Source organism: Mytilus californianus, unplaced genomic scaffold, assembly GCF_021869535.1.
Source record: "Mytilus californianus isolate M0D057914Y unplaced genomic scaffold, xbMytCali1.0.p SCAF_11, whole genome shotgun sequence".
NCBI lineage: Eukaryota > Metazoa > Mollusca > Bivalvia > Mytilida > Mytilidae > Mytilus > Mytilus californianus.
In genome coordinates this window covers 39,037,359-39,063,690 of record NW_026262593.1, presented here as the reverse complement: position 1 = coordinate 39,063,690, position 26,332 = coordinate 39,037,359, and the positions used below count along the sequence as shown (strand labels likewise).

Here is a 26,332-nt window from a genome sequence, read left to right as displayed (position 1 = left end):
ACCCAAATAGAAAATCGAATAATCAAAGTTAAATAAGAAAGGTACAAACAATAATTTAAATACTTTTATCTATATTTAGATATTAATCTTTTTAGCGAAATTAAATTTTTGGCGCTAAACCGCCATTCTTTACTGAACGGGATTTACAAGTCATTTCTATTGTCCATTGATAAAGAGACCCTTACTTAGGTGATTTTCCAGTGTGTTTCTCAAATGTTCATAGGTTATAATTAGTCTTAAGTTATAGTGACCACCCGGTGCATTGTTTTTGTCTGTTGAATGCTGAATGTGTATTTGTTGTTATTGAAATAACAAGTCAAAAATACTGCTGAAATAAATTTTATTGTTACGTTTATTACGAATCTGTTTCTTCACACTGGCATTGAGTTAAAAGATTATTCCACTCCTCCTGAATGAGTTAAACAGTGTTATATCAACCCTAGGTTTGTTACAAAAATATAAAAAAGTTGTGCCTCAGTCACCTAAACATTTTTCACTGTTTACTATTTCTGTAAGATTAACCGTTTTTGAGATATCGACTAAAAAGTTGAAAGGTCAAAGGTCAAGGTCAACCTTAAAAACCTTTAAAACACACTAAAAATCCTTTAAATAAGGTCAGAAACACATAATTCGCTATCTGGGACATGACCTTGACCTTTGACCTTGTGACCTTTTTCAAGGTCATTAGTCACCAATGTCATTGCTGAAGACCCCATGGGTCTAGGACCTTTGGTTATATAGTAAAAGCTGATTTTGTCTTTTCAGAAACCTTAAACAGGGGTTATGCCCCTTACAGAAAGGTCAAATCTCTTCGGTCAAAATGTAACGAAGTTGCGCATTCATGACCCAAACATTTTCCACTATTCATCACTACTGTAAGTATTAAGGTTTCTTAGATTATCCCATAACAAGGTGTTAGGTCAAAGGTCAAGGTCAACATACAAATTTGACCTTGAGGAATTTTTCAAAGTCACATGAATTGATGATGATTGGTGCAGATCCTAGGTGTCTACGACTTACGGTTTCTGAGTTTTGGTGGCCAACCGACACCGGTTAATTTTCATAGGGGCATAACCCTACCAATGAGTCGTTGAATCTTTTCGATCCAAATGTAACGAAGAACCAGGGTCAAGTCCTGAACAAATTTCACCATTGGGTTTTTTTCTACCTATTACGGTTACGGTGTTGGAACGATAACAAGGTTTTTTGGTTTCGGAGGGATTACTCCGAACCGACAAAATTTTTTCGACTCAAAGGGTGAGTTCCGGATAGGTATTCATGACACCGATACAAAGTGTGAACATGAAAGCCACACGTCTTATGGTTAAGGCTGCTAACTTCGTCAAATTTTGGCGGAAAAAGAATAATAATAATAATAATAATAATAATAATAATAAACAGAAGAAATACAGTAAGGTCTTTCCCTTTTGAAAAAGGAAAGACCTTAATAATAATAATCAGAAGAAATACAGTAAGGTCTTTCCCTTTTGGAAAAGGAAAGACCTTAATTAATAATGCAATCATTCAAAGTACTTCCTAACGGTGAGTAGTTTACTCTGTACAACTGCCTCTCTTATATTAAGCCCTACCACCCATCCTCATCAAGACAGTTTTTGTTCTTATTAAAAAATTAATGATGTTTGACATTGACATTGCATTTGCTGTTTTGTAGATTGCTATATATTTATGTTTGAGCCAGCCATGTATACATATTTTATGGGGTTTTTTAAATAAAGTTTGAGAATGAGCTGTTGATGATGGAACAAACACACCAATTCTTGATGAAAATTTGTGTATGTTATCACAAAGTCAGTTTGCATAAAATAAACAAGACCAAAGCCAGGAAAAACCTGAGTCTTTGCATGCAATTGATTGAGATAATATCTATGAGAACATAACTGAGGGGGCATAAAAAACTCACGATTATTCCATCCCTGAACACTTGGTCTGTAAGGGGCTCTTTCAACATCACATTTAGGACCACTAAAGAAATCTGAGAGTTGTAGCTGTTCAAGGATAAAATTTACTGCAGCATCTTTTAAACCTTGTGTGAAATCAATGTCTACATCTTCTAACCATTCCTTAGGATTGAAATCTGTAATCATTAATGAATATACTTCTTGATAACATTTACGCATGCATGAGTAAATTGTAGCATTAAAAGTTAAAAGTTGTTCTTTTACTTCTGAATACTGGTAAATAATTATCATGATTATAGGTTAGAATAAATGTGAACATTTCATTATCAACGAAAATGAAAATAATTCTTAGTGCAGCAAATCAATGATTGATAGTCTCAAATCATGCAGCTAGTGCACACACCGTAGTGTTACTGATTTTAGTTTAATGATTTAGCAGTATTTTCTTTCAGTTGCATCAGATTTGATGCAAAATTCAAATACAATTATCTGCTAGAATAAAGATTTAACAGTATATTTTCAGGTTATTTGCTGACAAAACCGGTAATTTAATTCCTCAATGAAAGGTCATAATTAATAATATAGATTGTAAATATAATTCATATATGAATTAAAAAAATGTTATGTGGTCATAATAATATATTAAGAATGCAATAGAAAAATACATACTATTAACCCAGTAAATCTAAACAATTTAAGCTTTTCTCATATATTTTGCATTGATTTTCCCCAGCTAGAGCTTGACCAGATGTACTCACAAGAAACAATCAACATAATTTAATAATCTTCATAGTCAAATCTAGGTAAACCGGACCCTGAATAAAATGGTTTCCTGTCCATTCTGGACAAAATTGAAGTCCCATTTTTTTCCTTCAAAGTCTTTTCAAATATACCCTCTGTATTCCGGACCCTTTGAACCCGAATTCTGGTCTAATTATGCAGTCCAAATACTCTTAATTACATTAACTATTACCTGTCGAAATTAGTTTGCTTAATTAATTTAACATGATAACAGAATTAGGTTACGTGCAATCAAAACAAAATTAGGATAACCAATAATCAAAGTGTTAAAGGTGAACTTAAGTAGTGAGCTGTTTTTTTTAAACCCTATTAAGTATTAAGAAAGAAGTTAAATGCACTGTCTCCGACTATATCTCAGCTGGAACTTACGTTGTAACATTGAAACAATTTTAAAATCGCGGAGTTAGAAATTGACATAGTGTTTTTAAATGCTGTGTTCCCTGTTGTGAACCCCTAAACCAATGACCCTGAAGATGGAGAAGACCCAGATGACAAAGTGGTGAAAATGCAGGGAACTCGTGTTATGTTCATGTCAAAATATTTTCACTCAAATCAAGACACAACTTTTCATAAATAGATTATTACGGTATTTGTGTTTATTAATTTATAGTTTACAATGAGACAGAACTTTTCCTTGCAAAATATCTGATGTGACAAGTCAAAACTTCCTGACCATACCGAAATCTAAATAAACTGAACCACTGTTCAAACCGTTTTTTTTTACAGTCCCATAGCCTGCCAGTTTATACAGGTTTTACTGTACTTGCAGCTTACCTGGAATCAAACCGGTGAAATTTCTGGAACAAATTGGAATTTCATGCTGATTTAAAACCTGAAGACCATTATCTGGGAAGCAATACACTTCAGCATCCATTGGAAGACATATATCTATCTTCAGATCTATTACAAATCCTTTTCCTTCTTCCAATTTGTCAACTTTGTATCTTCAAACATATATATTATATATATTTAAAAAAATAATCAGCATGATTTCTGTCTGTGAAATCTGGGCTTTTTTTATGATTTGTCATAAATCAGACAGTTAGTTTTTTGTTGTTGTTGTTTGAATTGTCTTACATTTTGGCCTTTTATAGCTAACTTATGGTTTGGATTTTGCTCATTGTTGACCTATGATTGCTTGAATCCACGTCATTTGGACACAGTTTAATACTTGTTTCATAGGCAATCTTACACCACTTCTTTATTTCATACAAAATCAAAAACATGTAGAGTAAATAATTGGTCACAATCACCTTTTAAAGTGTAAAGAGATACATATATTTCTGGAAAAGAATTGTGCAGGTTCTTTTTTCTCATTGAGCAACAGTTATCTTTCAACCATTTTGGTAGTTTTAGCCGAATTTATTGGGTACATATTTTTCAGCATTTTATTTTATATGTGAAGAAACATTTATTTCTTTATTTTGCCTATTCTTTAAATGTGAGGAGTTCTTTTTCAATATGTTATCAAATTTTTAAAGTAATCAAAACTCTGATTATCACTATGTACCATATGATGCTATCACTAATCTTTAACTATTATATATATATATATATATATATATAATTATATAATGAATATTTTTTTTTGTATTCCTCTGAGGATAATTCAGGCTTTGAAATATATGAATATGGTAGTAGAACATGAATTAAAATTCATTATAATTCTACAAAATTGGACAGAAAAATCCATTAACTTTTGTTTAAACTTCAGACCCCAAAAAAAACTTTTTTCATTTTTTCAGGATTTTAAGTTGCTGTGAAACTTTTTTTCTTTCTTGGGATAACAACTTTCATGGGTAAACCACGTATTTAAATGTTCAACAAAGTAGAAATTTTCCAAGGACTTGTATGCAGACTGAAGCAAATCCACAAAATCAATTATCCATGAGAATACAATTTTTCTCAATCCACGTAAATAAATGAATCAGAAGTGTTTTGTATTTAACCTATGTATTACTCAATGAACATATACATCATGATCATTCTTCGAAGTACCTTGAATCCCGCACGGGGCAGGTGCACTCGACTCCAATCTTAGTTGACTAGGATTGTCAGTCGTCCTACCAAAGGTCGATGGATCTCTCTGGGCACTCTGGCTTCCTCCACCAATAAAAACTGACCGCCACGAAATAGTACACTAGTGTTGAAAGTGACATTAAACACCAATCAATCAATCAATCAATCTAAGTACCTAGCATTGCAGCATTTTATAGACCAATATGTTTAATGTTCATTGATAACCTTACCTTATTATAATAGGAGCAATGTCACCTATTCCAATTGGCAGCTGATTTTCTACTCCTAAAAGTTGAAAATATTAATTTTGCTCATATAACCCAAATTATATTTTGTATTTTGGAATGCTTCTTAAAGAAGCAAAAATTATGTTTACAAGTGCCATTAATCAATAAAAGTATATTAAGGAAAATATACTTTCAAATAACTTTGAAGCTGTTTACTTTACAACTTTTAACAGAGTAACTAACCAAAGTCTGAATAAAAACCATCATGCCACAAAATGATGGACATTGGCAAAACTAATGCCCAAGACATTTTAAGGGTGCATGTATCACTGGGTCCGAGTACACAGTTATTTCGTAGTGCATTTCTTTTAGACAATAAATGAAAATAAAAAAAATCCCACCTGCGCTTTCTCAATAATATTTTTACAGTGTGTTGTACTACTTTTGGGACAAATTATATCAAAATTATAGAAAACTTCATCGGCTCTAACTCAAAATATGGACAATTCTATGTTAAGGGGGTCTTGAAATCTTTTGACAGCTTCCGAAGTGCTAATTTTTAACCTTTTTCAGCTGGACCAAATCACTACTTTACTTTACAATTCATGACCCAAATTTTTTTACAGTGTAATTTCATCCCCCTACTTGCTATTTGAGGCATAAAACATGAAGAAATACATTTGGAAGGGGTACTAAAAAAATTGGCAAGCAACACACTGTCCACACTAGGGACTTTATTCGTGGACAACGAAAATCAAAGGACGATAACTGTGTACTCGGACCTAATAGGATAGAAAAATTTGACCAATCTTAATAAAACTTGGTATGACCAAAGCTTAATAAATTATGAGACTGCTGACAAAGTTTCATGGCAATAGGATATATATTATAGACAATATGATAAATTCTATATTCAACTTCGCGTGTTAAATTTTGACGTTAAAATTGAAAAATTTCAACTATCAACATTTGGGGCTTTAAAAATTAAAATATTGCAAAAAAATACATTTTAAATGCCTTAATATATGACATTTTATGTATTTAAAGCAATAGAATACTCATTTGATTTATCAGACTTATCACAATTATTTAAAAGTCAAATTTATATGAGCCTGTGCCAAAAAATGGAGGTTTTCCAATGAAGGGGGGCCTTACATGAAGATGTATTATTTTCCAGCAATTTTAAATTTGTGGAGTTTTTTGGTTATAAATAATCCTTACATATGTATTAAATGTACTTTAAATGGAAAGAAAAATTACAAATAGCATACCATATTAGTATAAAAGGGTCTTAAGCCAAGTAAGACTGAAAATAATTTAGGGTCAATTTAGGCCGTAGCACATATTTACATTTAAAAATGCATACTGAAGCTATAGGAAATAAAAATTTGTGTCTTTTTTATAATTTCTATACTCAGGTTACATGATACAATAAATCTGAGCATAAAAGGACTCCTGCATTCAACTTTTTTTGCAGACAGTATGGTCTGATACAAAGATTTTTCACTTTTTAGTGAAAAATTTGCATGCAATTTTAGCCTCAACAGGCTTATATTTGAACCACTTGCTATTTAACATAAGAAAAGAAAGATACTATGTGAAATGAAACAGGTACAAAAGACATTGTGAAGTGCTTTTAATACAAATTTAGTGAAATCTTTATTATGGACTTCAACTTTTATGTACCAAGGTCCTCACATTTAACTTGATCCAAACAGGCCGTTAGACGAGGGTCATTTATACAAAACATTTTGCACATATTGTCTGAGATAATCTTATTTTCTGTAGATTCAGAGTTCACAAATGAGTAATACAACTGGGTTAAAGCATAGAAACACAAATATTGACACAGGAAAACCTGTCACATAGAAAGTCAGAATGCCACTTATGCATCAAAATTGAAAAAGCTTTGAAATGCTTATTTTGACCATATAATGCCAAAATGGGTAATTTTTGCAGAATTTCTATCAAATAAAAGTTTAAATCCTTTAGTTTCATGCTATTTGACAAATTGACACCATTAAATCATTCAGGGAAGTTGCCAAAGTACAGATTCAATATTTACTGATTTCGCCTCTTAGGTCCGAGTACACAGTTATTTCGTAGTGCATTTCTTTTAGACAATAAATGAAAATAAAAAAAATCCCACCTGCGCTTTCTCAATAATATTTTTACAGTGTGTTGTACTACTTTTGGGACAAATTATATCAAAATTATAGAAAACTTCATCGGCTCTAACTCAAAATATGGACAATTCTATGTTAAGGGGGTCTTGAAATCTTTTGACAGCTTCCGAAGTGCTAATTTTTAACCTTTTTCAGCTGGACCAAATCACTACTTTACTTTACAATTCATGACCCAAATTTTTTTACAGTGTAATTTCATCCCCCTACTTGCTATTTGAGGCATAAAACATGAAGAAATACATTTGGAAGGGGTACTAAAAAAATTGGCAAGCAACACACTGTCCACACTAGGGACTTTATTCGTGGACAACGAAAATCAAAGGACGATAACTGTGTACTCGGACCACTGGGTGTAAAAATTTGTTGACTTTATGAGGTTGAACACTGCAGTTGATGTTTTTTTAACTTTTTCAGTGTAATGCTTTCTATGTGCTGATGTTTTACGCCCTTTACAATGCTTCAACTGGTCAGTTTCATTTGAATTCTAGCAGAGCTATCTAAACATATGTTTTTACATATTTCTAGGTCAATTTCAAACTTATATATGGTTCATTATTAAACAAGAAATGATTGTAACAGGATGCTGTTACGAAGTCTCCCAAACGAAGCTCCCATAATTCGTAATTCCCAGGGTCGCCTGACATTGGGCAACGTCCAGTGATAATTGGTTTGGTCCAGTAAAGTTATATGCATTAGTGATGCCTGGGGACCAACCTTGTATATCATTCAAATCATCTTGGCATGACAAACCAGAATATATATGGTTTAGGGGTGGGGATCTCGACCATTTACAAGATACTAGAACATTGGGGGTGGGGAGGAACCCCTGGGGACTGGCCCTATACGTCATTCAAATGTTCATTACATGACAAACAGGAATATATATGGTTTAAGGGTGGGGATCTCAACCATTTACAAGATATTAGAACATTGGGGGTGGGGGGAACCCCTGGGGAATGACCGTATACGTCATTCAAATGTTCGAGACATGACAAATAGGAATATATATGGTTTAGGGGTGGGGGATCTCAACCATTTACAAGATATTAGAACTTTCTCAAATGGCAGGGGGTCGGGATGACCCCTGGGGACTAACCCTGTATATCATTCAAACCATCTTCGCATGACAAACCAGAATATATATGGTTTAGGGGTGGGGATCTTGACCACTTAGAAGATATTAGAACTTTCTTAAATGGCAGGGGGTGGGGGTGACCCCTAGGGACTAACCCTGTATATCATTTGATGTGCTTTATCATGACAAACCAGAATATATATGGTTTAGGGGTGGGGATCTCGACCATTTACAAGATATTAGAACTTTCTCAAATGGCAGGGGGTCGGGATGACCCCTGGGGACTAACCCTGTATATCATTCAAACCATCTTAGCATGACAAACCAGAATATATATGGTTTAGGGGTGGGGATCTTGACCACCTACAAGATATTAGAACTTTCTTAAATGGCATGGGGTGGGGGTGACCCCTGGAGACTAACCCTGTATTTCATTTGATGTGCTTTATCATGACAAACCAGAATATATATGGTTTAGGGGTGGGGATCTTGACCACTTACAAGATATTAGAACTTTTTTAAATGGCATGGGGTGGGGGTGACCCCTGGGGACTAACCCTGTATTTCATTTGATGTGCTTTATCATGACAAACCAGAATATATATGGTTTAGGGGTGGGGATCTCGACCATTTACAAGATATTAGAACTTTCTCAAATGGCAGGGGGTCGGGATGACCCATAGGGACTAACCCTGTATATCATTCAAACCATCTTAGCATGACAAACCAGAATATATATGGTTTAGGGGTGGGGATCTTGACCACTTACAAGATATTAGAACTTTTTTAAATGGCATGGGGTGGGGGTGACTAACCCTGTATTACATTTGATGTGCTTTATCATGACAATCCAGAATATATATGGTTTAGGGGTGGGGATCTCGACCATTTACAAGATATTAGAACTTTTTTAAATGGCAGGGGGTGGGGGTGACCCCTGGGGACTAACCCTGTATTTCATTTAATGGGCTTTATCATTTAGAACATTTTCAATTAAAAAGATTGTGTCTATCACAAACGGTTTTTAATTTATAATCATTTGAAAATTTTTAAAAATAAAATCCCATAGGGTTCTATAGTAAAACCCTCTTTTCTTTTTGCCCCTCAAAGTACCCCTTTATAAACCCCATTGCACAAACAAAACCCTGATTGCACCACTAGACATGTTAGTCTAACATATTGTGAAACCCTAAGTTAATCTGACAAGCGGTTTTGGAGAACGGGTGCGGACAAGTTCAAATTTAAAAGCGGCGGAAGAGGAAGAAGAAGAAGAAGAAGAAGAAGAAGAAGAAGAAGAAGAAGAAGAAGAAGAAGAAGAAGAAGAAGAAGAAGAAGAAGAATAATAATAATAAGAACTGAGCAAAAACAATCAGTCTTCCCAAACTTCGTTTGGGAGACTTAATAATAATAAGAACTGAGCAAAAACAATAAGTCTTCCCAAACTTCGTTTGGGAGACTTAAATATGTATTTTGATTTTCAAATATTTATCATATTCATGTTTTCAAATTTGACATGATATCAATTTCAAAACTTACCCCAATCGTAATTGAGAAGAACTGTTTTATGATAGTATGAACCAAAACTGATCTCAATTTCAAAATCACAAGGACTCAGTTTAAATCTGAATGGAATATTAAAGGTTACATCATCTCCATTAAAAGGAAGCTTGAATTTCAATCCCACACAACAGCTGAGTCCTAAACAGTTATCAGTTAGTTTACACTGTACTATTCCTTTTAAGGAATTTGGAATCTTGAATACAGAAGTGCATTCTACAAAATATAAAAACAACTGGTAAAATTAAGAACTTTTAAAATCTTATCTGTAATATTTGTGAATATTTTTAAAATTACAAAGCTTATCATGATGAAAAAAATCATGAAACGTCATTGTCTATTTTTGTACATATTTTGTAAAGCTGTTGTTAAAGTAACCTCCTATTGCTTTTGTTCTGATTAATTTTTTTTTTTTTTTTCTTCCGCCTAATTTTTTTCTTGCGCTGTATTAATGTTTCAAAAGATGTCGCTTAGATTTTTTGTATATGATATCGTAGTTTATATGCTTTTGAAACTGACCCTGTTTAACCGAACACTTTTCTTTGTAAGAGTTATCTCCTCGAACACTGTTTTTCTTGTTATGACATCTCCTTCGCAACCGTAAAAGTAAGCGACAAATTTATTTTTCCAAATTGCTCGTTATATCCTCAGAATGTTACGTTTAATTTTGACCGAAGCGTTCCGGAGACTCCATATGAGAGTTATTTCCCCTTTTTTATCTAACATAAGTGAAAAGTTATAGTAAATCATATAACATAAGTCAGAGACCTAGGGTCTTTTGATTTGAGGTCCTTGATCCACCAAAATGAAAATAAGTTCAAGGTCATATTCTAAATTTTGATTTTGGCTTATTTTCACTTATTATCATAAACCGTATAAGATAACGACAAAATTTTTTTTTTTATTTTGTTAGTTTAGACATGCCCGTACACCAAAATTTAGCTCAAAAGGGTACGTTGACATTTGACAAGCGTTTTCTTCCCACTAAAATAAGCTGTATGGTTATATAACTCAATAACCATATATAGAAGAGACCTAGGCTCTTTTAATTAAAGGTTTTTGCTTTGTGACCTTGAAATTGATGTCAAGGTCAAATGTGAATTTGACGTTCTAGATTTTGACCTTTTGTGTAACTTCTTATTGGTACATGATTAAGTCATGAGGTCTTTTACATTGAGTTTCAGACATATGACCTTGAAGAAGGTCAATCGGAAGTGACCTTCTGTAAACCGGAAGTAGCCGTTTTTGTATTATTTTCATGTGAAAATGACTAGAACTTTATATTTTTGGAATCAGTGTGAAGTAAGGTTCAATTAATGAAACCTGAAGTGAAATTTTGTAAACCGGAAGTACCTACCCATCTTCCTTATTTGAATCAAAAGTTTTGAGAAACCATATATTTTTAGAATCAGTGTTAATTAAGCTATTTTATGTCACCAGAATTGACATTTTAAACCTGAAGTGAATATTTTCCCATCAAAACATGTGCAAAAAGGGTGGAAAGACCTTCAATTGTTCTTTGAACAATTGGTTTTTAATTTTACTTGTTATACTTATGATAATTCTAAGATTACATTTCTTTCAAATTATGTATATGTCTGTTCATGATAAACAATTAAGTCATAAAACTGGTAGAGAAAAGAAATTTTCTACAACTTATCATATGAAAACAATTACTGTAAATTCAGAAATTATTGCATGCATTTATTATTGCGATTTTTGAAGAATGTACAAAAATGCGAGTTTATTTATTGCGAATTTAGGAAAACCTCCATTCAGATATATATATCCAATATCAGAATGCAAGTTCTTATTTTTGTGATACTCAAGCAGTTGCATCATTCGCATTAATATAAACCTCGAAACAATTTATAGTAGTGCATTTTTCTCATTTGATATATTTATTTCTCTAATTCAATGTGCATTTAAATTGGTTCTAACCTATTGGATACATTTGGATTTACCACAAATTAATTTGTCTCTTGTAATATTTCTGTTTTGAAAATTGCATGCAGTATTTTCCTTTGAATCAGATGCTTTTACCACTTAACCCTGTTGACTACAATAATATGTATTCACCCTTCATAGTTAAAATTTTAAATTTTTAAAGGCTTGTTACACTTCACATTTTGTAGTTTGAAATATTAAGCAAGTTGATAATCAATATAATTAATACAGAAGAGATCTTCCAAAATCCAAAAAATGTACCTTGTCCCATTTCAGGTAAATCACAGGCTGAAGTGTCTGTTAAAATACTCTGGAAAAAAATAAAGAATGACAAGTGTGTTGTGTGTTATAACTTGAAAAGAAAATATTTTTTAGGCTAGAACAAATAGATCAATTCATGCATCGGTTCCAGGTTTAAGACACAAAATGTCAAGTGCAGCTGAAAACCGCATTCCACTCATTTACATTTGATGGTCATGATACAAAGGTGTATTTGATTTAAGCAAGTGAAATCACCAGTATTGAGGAACAACAGTAATTCCTTAAAAGTTTTTTCTCATTTTCTTTGCAACACTGAGTATTATCACTACAGTAACAATTAATACTAACATAGATTCCCAGCTTTCTTAAAATGATATTAAATGCTTCTGCTGTTAGTCTTCCACCAATAGCATCCACCATATCAGAAATAGAATTCCCACCTAAAAATAAAATATAAAGACGGTTCAGTACAAAAAAGTCATTTATGTTAAAAAGAAATTCAAGTTTCATTTTGATTAATTGTTGCATAATCTCACCAAATATAAAGTTGTTTCTTGGGTGCGCATACTTTGCCAAACTAAAATATACTTAAAATTTGATGAAAAACAAGGAAAATTGAGAAATTTGACAAAATATACTATTTTCATCATAGTTTGTTGCCATGGTAATGCACTAAATTTGAAATTTGTTTTTATTTTCTGAATATCTTGCACCTTAGTCTTGTTAGGACAAATTTAAGAATATGTATGATAACTTTTTTAGTTTGAACTAATATTAACTAATATTTGGGCCAAATGATGGCCTTATTGCCCCTACTCCTTTATGACAATTTTGAGTAAAAGATTATTAACAAGTGCATATTATTCCATAAGTATTTTATGTTTTATTTATTCCTACAAATAAAATTTATTCCAGCAAATTAATTGCAGATTGATTAAAGAACAGAGTTCCAATGTCCCCTGGATTGCACATATTTCTTCAATTCAAGGATCAAGGGCAATAACTAAATAGAGGGCTGCGCCATGAGTCACCAAAGTTTCATGAAAACTGCTCAAAGCACATGAATAAAATCTCACAACTCGGAAATGCAAAATCTGAAATGTGTAAAAATTAAATATGCTTACATCAAACAATTCACCAAAGTTTCAAGAAAACTGCTCAAAGCATTTAAAGTTATTGTCAGAAAACTAGAAAATCCCCCTTTTTAATGAATAAACCCTTACAACTCGGAAATGTAAAATGTAAAATTTATAAAAATCAAAAGGAAGCTCATGTCAATAGATATAAACAATTCATCAAAGATTCATGCAAATTGGTAAAATAGTTTTTGAGTTATTTTCCGACATGTTGACAACAGATGGACAGACAGACAGATGGACGGACAGACAGGCAACGGTATACCATAATACGTTCTGAAAACGGGCGTATAAACAACTTTTTTTTGGTTCTTTTAAAGTGTTGATAAATATCTTAGAGAAATGAATGCTTCAGAGCAAATTCACAATATAATTAATATTTCTAAGGGGCATAAATTCATTAAAAATATTTTATAAGCACTTATTTCGAAAGTGTCAAAGATATTGCTGATATAAACCTATGATATAAATTTCAAAAAATTCTGTCAAGAATTGTACACCTGAGAGCGCTAACGATGCAATTTTCCAAATAATTAATATCTCCAAGGGGCATAACTCTTTTAAAAATAATTGATTTGTTCTGATTTTCGAACTTGTTCCAAACATTGCTAATATAAACCTATGATATAAGTTTTATTAAAATCTGCAAAGAATTGTAACAAGACTCGACGGATGCACAGACGGATGGACAGACTGACGGAGAGACATTAACTTTTTAAACAATTTCTCATCGACTTTGTCATATATTTACATTTGAATAAATTATGAACTCTCCTTAGTTTATTTAATTGAGTTATTAAATGATTTATAATGGACAGTAATTTTTACAAATTATTTGAAACCCAAATAAGAGGCTCTCAAGAGCCTGAATCGCTCACCTGTAATTTTTTGCTTAAATCTTTCATCAATGATTATTTTTGCTTTTCAATATATATTAATGAGTGGCTTAAAAATGCCATTTAAATGTTCTTTGTATCTGTCAAATTTCTTCAAAAGCAAAAAAATGCATTTTTCCCCTATGTTCCATTTTAGCCATAGTGGCTATGTTTCTTGATGTACAAGGGAATAAAATACAAAATTTATACTAGATACTCTGAAAATCATTCAGCCCAAGTTTGGCTGAAATTGATTCAGCAGTTTCGAAGGAGAAGATTTTTTAAAGTAAGCAAACTAGATGAACAAATTGTGAAAAATTGTCTTTAAAGGGCTCCTTAAAGGGTCAATTGACAATTTTGGTCATATAAAACTTATTTGTAGATCTTACTTTGCTGAACATTTTTGCTGTTTACAGTTTATCTTTATTTATTATAATATTCAAGATAACAACCGAAAACTGCAAAATTTCCTTAAAATCATCAATTCAGGGGCAATAACACCTGATTATACTTTGGTTTTGGAAATCATGTAAAAATAGATTAAAATCATAACAGATACCCTAATAATGATTGAGGCCAAATTTGGTTTAATACTGGCACCGTAATTTAGTAAAAAATCCGAGTGACCATCTTGAACAGTAAATCGGCAACAAAGTAGCAACACTTCATCAGCACCTGTATTATGAACATTCATGCCATGTTTGGTTTCATTCTATACAGTGGTTCTCTAGAAGAAAACATTTGTTTGTATTTCCCATAGGGTCCTATGTTAAACTAAGCCCCCCCCCCCCCTAGTGGCCATCTTGGATGATGGATCGACTGCAAAGTAACAACACTTGGTCAGCAACTCATAAGGAACATTCATGCCATGTTTGGTTCAATTCCATTCAGTGGTTCTCTAAAAGAAGACAATTGTATGTATTTCCCATAGGGTCCTATGTTAAACTAAGTCCCCCGCTGTCGGCCATCTTGGATGATGGATCGGCTGCAAAGTAACAACACTTGGTCAACATCTCATAAGGAACATTCATGCCATGTTTGGTTCCATTCCATTTATTGGTTCTCTAAAAGAAGACATTTTTATGTATTTCCCAAAGGGTCTTATGTAAAACTAAGTCCCCCGCTGGCGGCCATCTTGGATGATGGATCGGCTACAAAGTAACAACACTTGGTCAACATCTCATAAGGAAGATTCATGCCATGTTTGGTTTCATTCCATTCAGTGGTTCTCTAAAAGAAGACATTTGTATGTATTTCCCATAGGTCCTTTGTTAAACTAAGTCCCCTGCTGTCGGCCATTTTGGATGATGGACCGACTGCAAAGTAACAACACTTGGTCAGCACCTCATAAGGAACATTCATGCCATGTTTGGTTTCATTCCATTCAGTGGTTCTCTAAAAGAAGACATTTGTATGTATATCCCATAGGGTCCGATGTTAAACTAAGTCCCCCGCTGGCGGCCATCTTGGATGATGGACCGATGTCAGATTTGCTCTAAATGCTTTGATTTCAGAGATATAAGCCAAAATCTACATTTTACCCCTATGTTCTATTTTTAGCCATGGCGGCCATCTTGGTTGGTTGGCCGGGTCACCAGACACATTTTTTAAACTAGATACCCCAATGATGATTGTGGCCAAGTTTGGTTAAATTTGGCCAAGTAGTTTCAGAGGAGAAGATTTTTGTAAAAGTTAACGGACGCCGGACGCCAAGTGATGAGGAAACCTTTGGGCCAGGTGAGCTAAAAACATTTAGATAAAAAAAAAAATAGAGGTTACATAATATATGTTCTAAAGATTGAAGTTTTATTGAAACAGACAAACAATGAAAACATTATTGCATAAACCCACTAAGCAAGGGTTTTACCTGGCCATGTAAAATTGTCATTACATATTGGGATTGGAATCTCCATATTCTGCACAAACATTGTATCATCAAATATACAGCTTCCTCCTATGCACAGCTTCATTCCAAAATCTACTTTAAAGACTTTCTTCTCATCATCTTTATCTACTTTGACCCTGTCAACACATTTAAACTAAGGAAGTAAGTACATGAAAAATCTGTGATGCAATAAGCATAGAGATAAAATAATACATTCATATAATATTATGGACCTGTGCAACTTGATGAATTGGATTATATGTTATACTAAAATATAAAACATGTCATGCAGTCACATTTCATTTTCTTGGAATAATAGACTTATTGATAAAAGGTTATAATTATACTGTTGTTGCTGAATCACTGCATCTTGTATTGTGTGGGATATATATCATTTCCCTAATTTATAGTTTAAAGCAATTCTGATGTTTTTCTTTTGGCAATTGCACATGATCATGTGGTCCCTGTTGTATGAAATCTTCTATATAGTGTCACAACCAATATTTAATGAGTATAGGACAACAACTTAATTTTGGTAAATTTTGAAAACAAATTGTTTCAGATCTAGAATGCAACAACATGCAGTGTATTCATACCCACTTACTCAGTATACTAACTTACAAAATATGAATATTATCTGTCACTGGATATCTTTCAACCTGACCTGTAATTAGATAATGTTGCTTGTATTCTGTTCATTTGCCATTTCACACACATATCATTTAAAGCAAATACTGTAAATTCAGAAATTATTGCGAGGTTTTAATTAATGCGAATAATGTGACTGAATTAGTATCACAATAATAAGAAGTCGCATTCTTATATCTGATACATAAACTGTATGCAGATTTTGCTGAAATTGCAAAAATTAATCTCGCATTTTAGTTCATTCTACAAAATTTGCAATAATAAATGCACGCTATAATTTCTCAATTTACAGAAGTTTACAACTTTTAATTACTGTAAATTCATAAATTATTGCGAAGTTTTTATTATTGGGAATGATGCGACTAGATGAGTATCGCAATAATAAAAAACTCGCATTCAGATATCTAATACATACAGATTTCCCGGAAATCACAATAATTAGTCTCGCATTTTTGTACATTCTTGAAAAATCGCAATAATAAATGCACGCAATAATTTCTGAATTTACATTAAAACACAAACTCATCACTGTTAAGCTGCTTTCAAAAAGTTGTTCTGTTTTATAGTGGTTCCTGAGATAAGTATGATAAAAGTATTTGTTGGATGAATGAACAGACAGAAGAACACAGAGATGGACATAGTAATTGCAATATAGCCCCACTTTATAAGAGTGAGGTATAACATCATTTTATGACTATCATGCAGCACACAAATTGATTTTGTGGTTTCTAGCTAACTTTGAAGTGACTAATTTGAACCAAGTTTTTGACCATGACCTTCAATGTAAGGTTTTCTTCTGTATATGTGACACACCTTCTAGTAGTGGTAATTTGTCCCAAATTTCATCCCTGAACTCCAAGAAGATTTAAAGTTTTTAACAATTTTTGTACATATGCACACTGCTGTCTAAGTTGATTATGACTTTCAGTTTACAATTTCCTCCTTGTACTTATGTGACACACCTTCTGGTAGTGGTGAATAATCATGTCAAGTTTCATCACTGAACTCCAGGAGTTTAAAAAAAAAGAGAGCAGAAACTATTTTGTGACATACAGACAAGATGATTACTATAAGCCTTCGGCCATTTCATCTGAGGGCCTTAATAAAACATTGTGCAGTTAAGTCAGTCCAAACTGAACCCAGACAACACTAAATTTCACACTTCACCAATATAATTTTAATGTATATCCTATTAGTGTATTGTAATTACACTGTTTGAAGCTCCAAAATCAAATTTTTAGAATTAAATTTAGTTTTGTAAATTAAATACTCACCTTCATAAATTTAGATATCAGTCCACTCGCTGCATTATTCAACCGGAAACCAGCCAGAAAAAAGAACCATACCCCCACGACAACCTCTCCCACCTGATGCATGCGCGCCATAAACCTTCATCATTTGTTCCTTGAAGTGCCAGGCACCAAGGGGGATGAAGGGGAGGGGGCAGGACCTCTGATTTATGAAGATGAGTATTTAATTTACAAAACTAAATTTTAATTCTAAAAATTTAATTCTTATTACATTAAATACCTCACCTTCATAAATTTAGATAAACAGAATTTAACGAAGCGCTGAATCCCCCTGACTAGGAGGAGGAAAAACAACCTGTTGAGCAGCAACTAAAGGTCCTAAAGAATAGAGGTTGTCACAATGAAGAGGTATAGAGCGTAAATAGTGGTTTTAGAAGTAGAAGGCACTATCTGACCTCCAAAAACCAGCTGACATGATTTCCGTCATAGAGGAGGAGTTAAAAATATTCCAAGAAGAGGTTAAGGCTCTTACTTCATGAGCTTTAACTTGATGAACTTGAGCTAAAACTTCAGATGAAGCAGACTTATAGGCCAACATGACAGTATTGCAAATCATTGCAAATCCAGGTAGAAATGGTTTTAGCAGAAATGTCAGAAATTCCTTTTTTAATCGGAATGAACAACCTAGAAGAACCAGCAGGTCTTACTTTTGCTGATAAAGCTAGGTACAAAAGCAAGGTTCTCACAGGACACAACACCTGATTACCTGCAGAAGCTTTTATCAGGTAATTGATTCTTAGAGAGAAAAGAAGGATCAGTGAGAAGTGTAACTGAGGTCTTATCAGCCACAAAGCAAGGCATGAATATGGCTCCTTCTACGACCAGTAGCCAAAGCTATGAGACAACAACATTTATAAGATAAATATTTGACGGAGGCTGAATGCAAAGGTTCAAAAGGCGGAAACTGAAGAACCTTCAAGACTAAACCTAAGTGCCAAGAAGGAACCAAATGCCTTTGACGAGGTCTATCAAGGCAAAAGTTTTTAATCAACAAGGACAAAAACTCATTATCACCAATATCTGAGCCTCCTGAAGACATATAGTTCTGGCTATGGCAGATCTATATCCCTTTATAGTAGACGGAGTGTAACCTTTTTCTTCAAAAAGATAAAGGAAAAAATCTGCTAACTGTTGCACAGTAACTGAGAGAGAACTGAACATTCCCTTCCAAGATAGGGTCATAGCATCTACTGCCCAAGCTTTTTCGTCTGGAATGGGGGAAACGTAAGTCTCCAACTTGGGATTCAGACTGGTGGCAAAAAGATCTATACGAGGACGATCCCAACAAAGAATGATCTCCTGAAACACTGATGGATGAAGTTCCCATTCTGTGTTCACTGGAAGACGCGAATTGGAAAGAGCATCCGCCAGAAGATTTTGATTGCCTGGAACATGTCTCACTGACAGAATTATATCGAGACTGTGACACAGAAGAAGAATTTCCTTGCTCAGACGATACAGAGAAAAGGAGTGAGTTCCCCCTTGATTCTGAAGATAAGCCACTACTGTGGAATTGTCCGTGGCAACCAGAAGTGACTGACCCTGAATCACAGCCTGACAATGAAGGAGAGAAAGTAACACAGCTCTCATCTCTAGAAGATTGATGTGTTCCTCCAACTGAGCACCTGACCAAAGACCTGAAGCTGTTCTGCCCTCCAGATAAGCTCCCCAACAAATCAAGCTCGCATCTGTGAACAGAGATATACAGCTGGTGTCTGGAGGATCCAACAAAACTCCCTTCAGAAGATGTTTTTCCTGAAGCCACCACTGAAGATGAGGTAACAACCAAGGAAGAATTGGAACAGGTGCCTCCCACAACTGAGAAATTGGATGCCAAAACTCCGACAGATACCACTGGATTGGGCCATGGAAGTATTATATTGACAGGAACTCCAACAAGCGGACTTCAAACGTTTATAGTGCGATGCCGCAAAATTGTTAAGTATCTGTTAATTAACTCGACATGTCTTATGGATGCATGGGTTCCGATCAAATTTTTGGAACATCGTGAATGATCGTAATTACGGAACATACCGAAATAACCGGATGTGTACTTAATTGTCAAGGAAATGACATTTACCAACCATGTAAATGACAAATATAATGTCTGTTTTTACGGGTTTTGCTGTTTAAAAACAAATAAAAAGAAAAGAAACAAAATCCCCGCGACTGTTTTCACCGTTTAAAAAAACAAACAAAAAAAAACTGAAGAGTTAAAATACTCACAAGCCATAAACATTTCAGTTTAAGTTACAATCAATTTTAAAATAGTAAGATTTTTATTCATGAGAGGGCCGTTGGCTAAACACGCGTAACTGTTATATACATGTTAGGCTTGAAAATCATAAAATTCTCATGTAAAGTAAACGGAAAAGTTTTTATCAGTAATTATTATCGCGTTTTACTGCTAACTTTGACAAATATTTTACTGAAGTGTTTAATGAAAGAATTTCCAACAAAAATTTAATCCAAAAGATGGCCGGGGTGGGGGGATGGGGTTAAAGAGCTTTGATCTGAAAAAATATCAAATATTTTGATTTATTGTTTACTGAAAGTCCAATGGCAAATATTTCATGCAATTAAACAAGAAACAAAATCATAAATTGCTTTAGCATACGGTGTAAGATGTTTCAGAACTGTTAAGCTTTTAAACACATAAATAAATTCTAATTTGGTTTCCATGATAAAAAAAAATAAACTGCTTAGGGCCCATCATGTTGATCGTTCTTTAAATGCATCCAGAAATATTTAAAGCCATCCGTAAAAATAAATCTGTCAGACGTCAGAGTAATCTCGGACTAGGTTGAATGTTTAAGGTTGTTTACAACTTTGGAATTATTATAAAAGGTGTAACGATTCATCTGCATGTCTCATAACCTGATATTGCTATGTAGAGGTCATCACATGCGTGTAATTATTAACCTCTTTTAGTCTTTAAAACATATTTAATAAATAAGTTAATAACATTTTACGATATTTTACGATAGAGAAAACCATAAATATTTGTGTAACACTCGATAAAAGTTTACAATCTTTAACTTAAAATTTGAGTTATCTGGCACCATCCGGCACACTGCACGTGCATCACATTATTTTTTGCAAACACTCTACTTCCGAATCATGTAATTTTCCTAATCAGATATTTCCTGATTTCCAAGTTCCAATGATTAAAACATACTCAACAAAACTAAAAATAAGCTTGCCCTCTTTCCGAATGCAGTTAATTTTCTTATGTCATTCTGTTAAATATGGACCAGTTTTTTCGATCTTTTCAGCTTTGTTCTTCATTTATTGAACGGAAACAGGTGTTGTTATTCATGTGGCGATTCACAAATAACCACGGGAGTTTCCGTGTTTATTTATTTTGGTAGGTAGATAAGACAATCGATACCAAATCATGTGATAAGACCAGCTTCAATTAAAAGAACAGGCGAAGGCGGCATCACAGATACCCCACAAAGGAGTTATCACGTACTTGACAAACTGAGTCGGAACCTTTTATTTTCTTAAAGAAATCAGTGGGATGGGAATGTTCTTATTTTTCGTTGGAGTTCCTGTCAATATAATACTTCCATGATTGGACGAATGTGTAGATGTCCTAGTGGAATGACATTCATTATTGAAATCAAGAAACCCACCAGCTGAAGAAATTGACAAGCTGGGATAGTTGAAAACTGCATCAGAGTACTGACTACCTGACGTACCTTGATTACCTTCTCTTCTGGACCGATACCAGTCTGAAAATGTTCTCCCAGGAAAATGAAATTCTGACTGGGAATTATCTCTGATTTTTCCCATGAAATCAAAAAACCCAGTCTCAGAGGAGTAAAAGGATAGCCAAATCGGTGTGTTCCTCCAGAAGAGATCGGCAATGATTCTTGATTCGTGAATTGTCTAGGTAGGAGTGAATGAGTACCGCCTAATTATGAAGATAAGACACCACATTCTGAAAAATCCTGGTAAAAATTAAAGAACCTTTGTGAGCATGCTCACATACCCCACGTCCCAACATAAGTGCAAAGGGGCATAACTCCTAGAAAAAAAATTGAATCATTATTTCCTGTCGATATGCACATCTTCATAGTATGTCCTTATTATCTATAAAGTTTCATGAAATTCTGTTGTGTGGTTTCAGAGGAGTTGCGATGACAAGAACAGGACTGACGGACTGACAGACGGTTGGGTCAAAAACATTATACCCGACGCAAAAAATGCTTGGGAGAAATTGGGATGTGAAAATAAGCATCCATCAAATCTAGAGAGGTCGTCCAAATTCCTGCATGAAGAGTCGACCTGATTGACCTGTTGGTTTCCATTTTGAAATGTGGGACCACCAGGTACTGATTGAGAACAGAAAAGTCTAGAACCGGTCTCATTTTCCCGTTCTTCTTGGGAACCAAGAACAGTCGGGAATAAAACCCTAGATGAAATGGAGGATTTACCTCCTCCAACACACCCTTCTGAATAAGAATGTTCACTTCGTCTTGTAACAACTGATTCTTTTGAGAATCCTGTGTCACTGACAGATTGATTGGAACAGGAGAAAGTGGAAGATGAGGAAAAGGAGTAGAATAATTTTCCTCTTCCAGTGGGGATGGATTTAACGGAGGGGACAACACATCACTTACCCTGCTTCTTACCCTTTACAACTTTGGCTTTCTTTCCACCTGAAAGGTTGGGATGAGAAACAGCTGATCTCTTCATAGGCTGTGAAGAAGAAGAGGAAGAAGAAGCCTTGGGCTGATGAGAGGAAGAAGGCTTGTTAATCTGAGTAGTCTTGACAAATCTTTTCCCATCAGTGACCTTAACATCCACCTTGACAACAGGAGAAGCCTTATTCACCTCTTCCTGTAGCTGATCCAAGGAAACAGAGAACAACTTGTCCTTAGACAGATGAGAACTGAGAAGTCTCTGCTGGAGTAGATGTTGCAAGAATCTCTTGTCTCTTAGCAAGAGTAAAATTGGCCAAGGTGCCAAGAAGGAATTGAGACATTCTAAGACTATTGTCTACCTGTAGAAGCATAGACTTCAAGTCTGAAAATTCCTCCTCTTTGTCCTTTAAAAGAGACCCAGCTGCCGACAAATAGTGTTCAGCTGTCTCAAGAACATAAGACACCTCAGATTATTCTCCAACTGTACATATGAGGACTGAGAAAGTCTGAGACCGTCCACAGGTTTCGAACCCAGTAAACCAGAATATGACTTATCACAGATAGGAGCTGACATACCCAAGGAAGATCCATGAATCTCAAAGTCCTTAGATCTGCATTTCCCTTGGTAAGAGGCAGGTCCGAAACCAGAGAACTTACTTCCACCAGTTTTGCTAGTGTTGGCATGGTTCTCAGCCAAAGACGAGTTAACAAAGACAAAGCTGTTGTGAAATGACCCGACTCGGAAAAAGAATGATACCCCTTCAAATCTGGCTTGACTAAACCAGAGCAAGACATAAAATCTGAAGGGGCAGACAAAACTCTTGGGGGAGAAGACATGGGCATATCCAACATATCCCTACGAATAGAATAAACTAGACTCCTAAGACATTCAGAGGTTGCCTGAAGAAGGTTCCTTAGAAATCATAGCATCTCCCTCTGTGCTCCCAATACTGTCATTTTCTGAAGAAGCACCTTGGTCTTCAAGAAAGTTACCTTCTTGGCTTCTAGGAGCCAAGGAAACAGAATCATCTTCCACCAGATGTCTAAAAGGTCTAGGAGGGTCCTGTGGAGGATCCTTAGACAGACCCCTAGACTCCATAAGGGTAAGCCTGTTACCAAACTCAGTGAATTTTGCATTAACAGTTGATTGTATCTTATGGATAGAAGTGGTAAGAGTCCTCATCTCATCCTTAAAAGAGGATGATTCTGAAGACGGCCTTCCACCAACCCCTGACCAGACCAAAATGACTGAGACTAATACGGATGAGCCTCCTCATGGGGTTTTTGATTATGTGATTACTTGGCTGTTTTTATAGTGATTTTTTGATAATCTAGAACTGTATTTTTGATTGTTTGATTATCTTGCTTAAAAAAATAATTAATGATATTGTGATTATATTGGGAAAAAATTTGTGATTATGTGATTACTTGGACACCCCCACGAGGGGCCTCACGGATCGAAGGGCTGAGGATAAGGAGGCAAGTTGGGCATACCCATAGGCATGGGAGGGTGGGCAAAATTCATAGGCCACCTAGTCCTGGAAAAGGGGTCACTCCTGATGCCAGCTGGTAGCGTCTCCTGCATACTTGTCATGCAAGTAACAGGAGACATTGGTATCTCAGCAGGCCTAGTTACGGTATGTGATACCCTGCTAGGCCTAGATAACCTCAACTGACTAGCACCAGAAGTGAAAGGCAAAGTCCTAACAGGGTCTGGGTCCTGTTCCAGACACACACCAGAAACACCAGGGATAAACTCCATACCTCTATCCCAAAACTCATCCGAATGAGTGGCCGAATGCCAAGGGGAAAACAAACCACTGGCATTTGTTTGTGTGTCACTTACCTCTTGCGTTGACGAAGTTGGTGTTTTATCAGCCATTATTCAGATAAGATAAATAAATTATCCGAATAAAACAAATAAATAATACAAATTACAAAAACAATATACAACTATAAATTTTTCTGTAAAGAAAAAACGTGGTTTAGCAAAAAACTTTTTCCTTCTCAAAAGCATGCAGCATGAACCATGGAACCGGAAAAGAAATGATGAATGTTTATTGCATGCATGAGTCAGGTGGGAGAGGTTATCACAGGGGTATGGTTCTTTTTTCTGGCTGGTTTCCAGTTGAATAATGCAGCGAGTGGACTGATATCTAAATTAATGAAGGTGAGGTATGTAATGTAATAAAATGTGTATTTCAATAAGCCCTGTCAGAGCTATCAATACTAATAAATAAATAATAGTTTATGTAATGCATGTCAAGTGTTTACTAAGGTTTGACATTTAGAAATTGATTACCCAAGCTGATCACAATGTTTAAATAAATGACCCCAATGTTTTCGATTAAATACATTTAGTTTAATGTGTTTAGGTTATCAGAGAGATAATTCAACTTACCCCAATTATAATCTATGAGTATTATTGAATCATTCATTCCTTCAAAACCATATTTCAACACAAAGCTGCAAAAATCTATTTCAACAAAGGCATTAAAAGCCTTTGTTATCACGGTTTTGAAAACCTCAATAGTAAAGTCAACACAAGCATCAATACGCTGACAGTCGGGAGACACAGTGTAGTACATATGCTCTTGTAATGTACTGCTGGTAATTTCTGGCAACATCCAAGTTTTTCCATTCAGTTGACAGGCTAAAAAATACGAAATTATGAAGAACAGTTTTTATTGGACCCAAGCTAACAGTGACTTAAAATGGTGATAGCTCAGTAGAACTTTTTGTAAGTCTCCCATAAATCTGGGCTTTGTCAACATTTAGGCTGCTCTTTCAATGTGACGCTCTTCATGTTAGGATCTGACAAATATGTACAAAGTTTCAATAACATTTAACAAAGCAAGTGAGTTGCATGCCTAAAGTTCAAAGGAGAATTACTCTGGCATTTGTCGATGGACCACAGTGCCCCACTTGCATGTCCATCTTCATGTTAGGATTTTAAAATGTACAGTTTCTTGAACATCTGATGAGGCATGTAGCAGGAGTTTTGTCAGCAATTCGCTTACTTAGCAGTATCAAATTTTCTCAGTTCAAGGGCACAATTCCAGATATACTCAATGGAGTTAAAAATTCTTTTTGCTACTAAGTTGACACACCATCATCTGTAATTGATGTATGGAACAAGGTCAAAAAAGTTGAATGGAATCAGGAACATTAGTATTCCAAACACTTCAATCTTTGAGGTTGTTGAAGTATTAGAAGTTAGAATGTAAACTATCACACACTCATTGAAAAATATGTTTTTGTACAGAAAGAGTTAAAAATAAATTCTATAGAGATTAAGCCTTACATCTATCATCCTGTAAGATGCGTTGAACTTTTTCTTCTCTCGTTCCTGTTAAATTAAGCCCCCTTGCCTTCAGTTCCTTTGTTATTTGTGTATATGTCAGATTATTTGGTCTGGAGCAAGGTTTGGTGGTAGTCAAATAACCAATTATCTGGAAAAATATTATTGTAATGATAGACTTCATAATAAATAATTGCACAATATACATAATTTATAGAGAAAACAAGGGAACGGTATGTGTTTTGCTAATGAGACGCATTTTTTTTCCAATTTATTTAATATACAGTAAATCAAAGACTATTTCATGAAGACCCAACAGGTTATCTGTAGGCAAAGAGCAAAGCAATTTCAATATTTTAGCTAAAAAATGGTATTCATAATATTATATATACACTGTGGCAATGTCCATTATTCGGCAAGTATTCATAATTTTGAAATACATTCATTAGTATTTTTCTTCAAATGCAGAAAATTTAAAAAAAAAAAAGTCCATATGTAATTGACTTAAGCAAAGTGTCTAAGAAGTACCTATA

At 34.4% G+C, this 26,332-nt stretch overlaps 1 protein-coding gene across 1 annotated transcript in view; it reads right to left on the bottom strand.

Annotated features, from left to right (window-relative positions):
- LOC127720901 (uncharacterized) overlaps nucleotides 1-26,332 on the bottom strand; it is a 212,232-nt gene that overhangs the window by 68,156 nt on the left and 117,744 nt on the right. The window contains exons 34-40 of the mRNA XM_052227641.1: nucleotides 25,803-25,950; nucleotides 24,900-25,151; nucleotides 16,510-16,552; nucleotides 15,871-16,025; nucleotides 4,970-5,024; nucleotides 3,495-3,664; nucleotides 1,922-2,095 (exon numbers count right to left, since the gene is read on the bottom strand). Coding sequence (XP_052083601.1) covers nucleotides 1,922-2,095; nucleotides 3,495-3,664; nucleotides 4,970-5,024; nucleotides 15,871-16,025; nucleotides 16,510-16,552; nucleotides 24,900-25,151; nucleotides 25,803-25,950 — 997 coding nt within the window. The remainder of the gene's footprint in view (nucleotides 1-1,921; nucleotides 2,096-3,494; nucleotides 3,665-4,969; nucleotides 5,025-15,870; nucleotides 16,026-16,509; nucleotides 16,553-24,899; nucleotides 25,152-25,802; nucleotides 25,951-26,332) is intronic.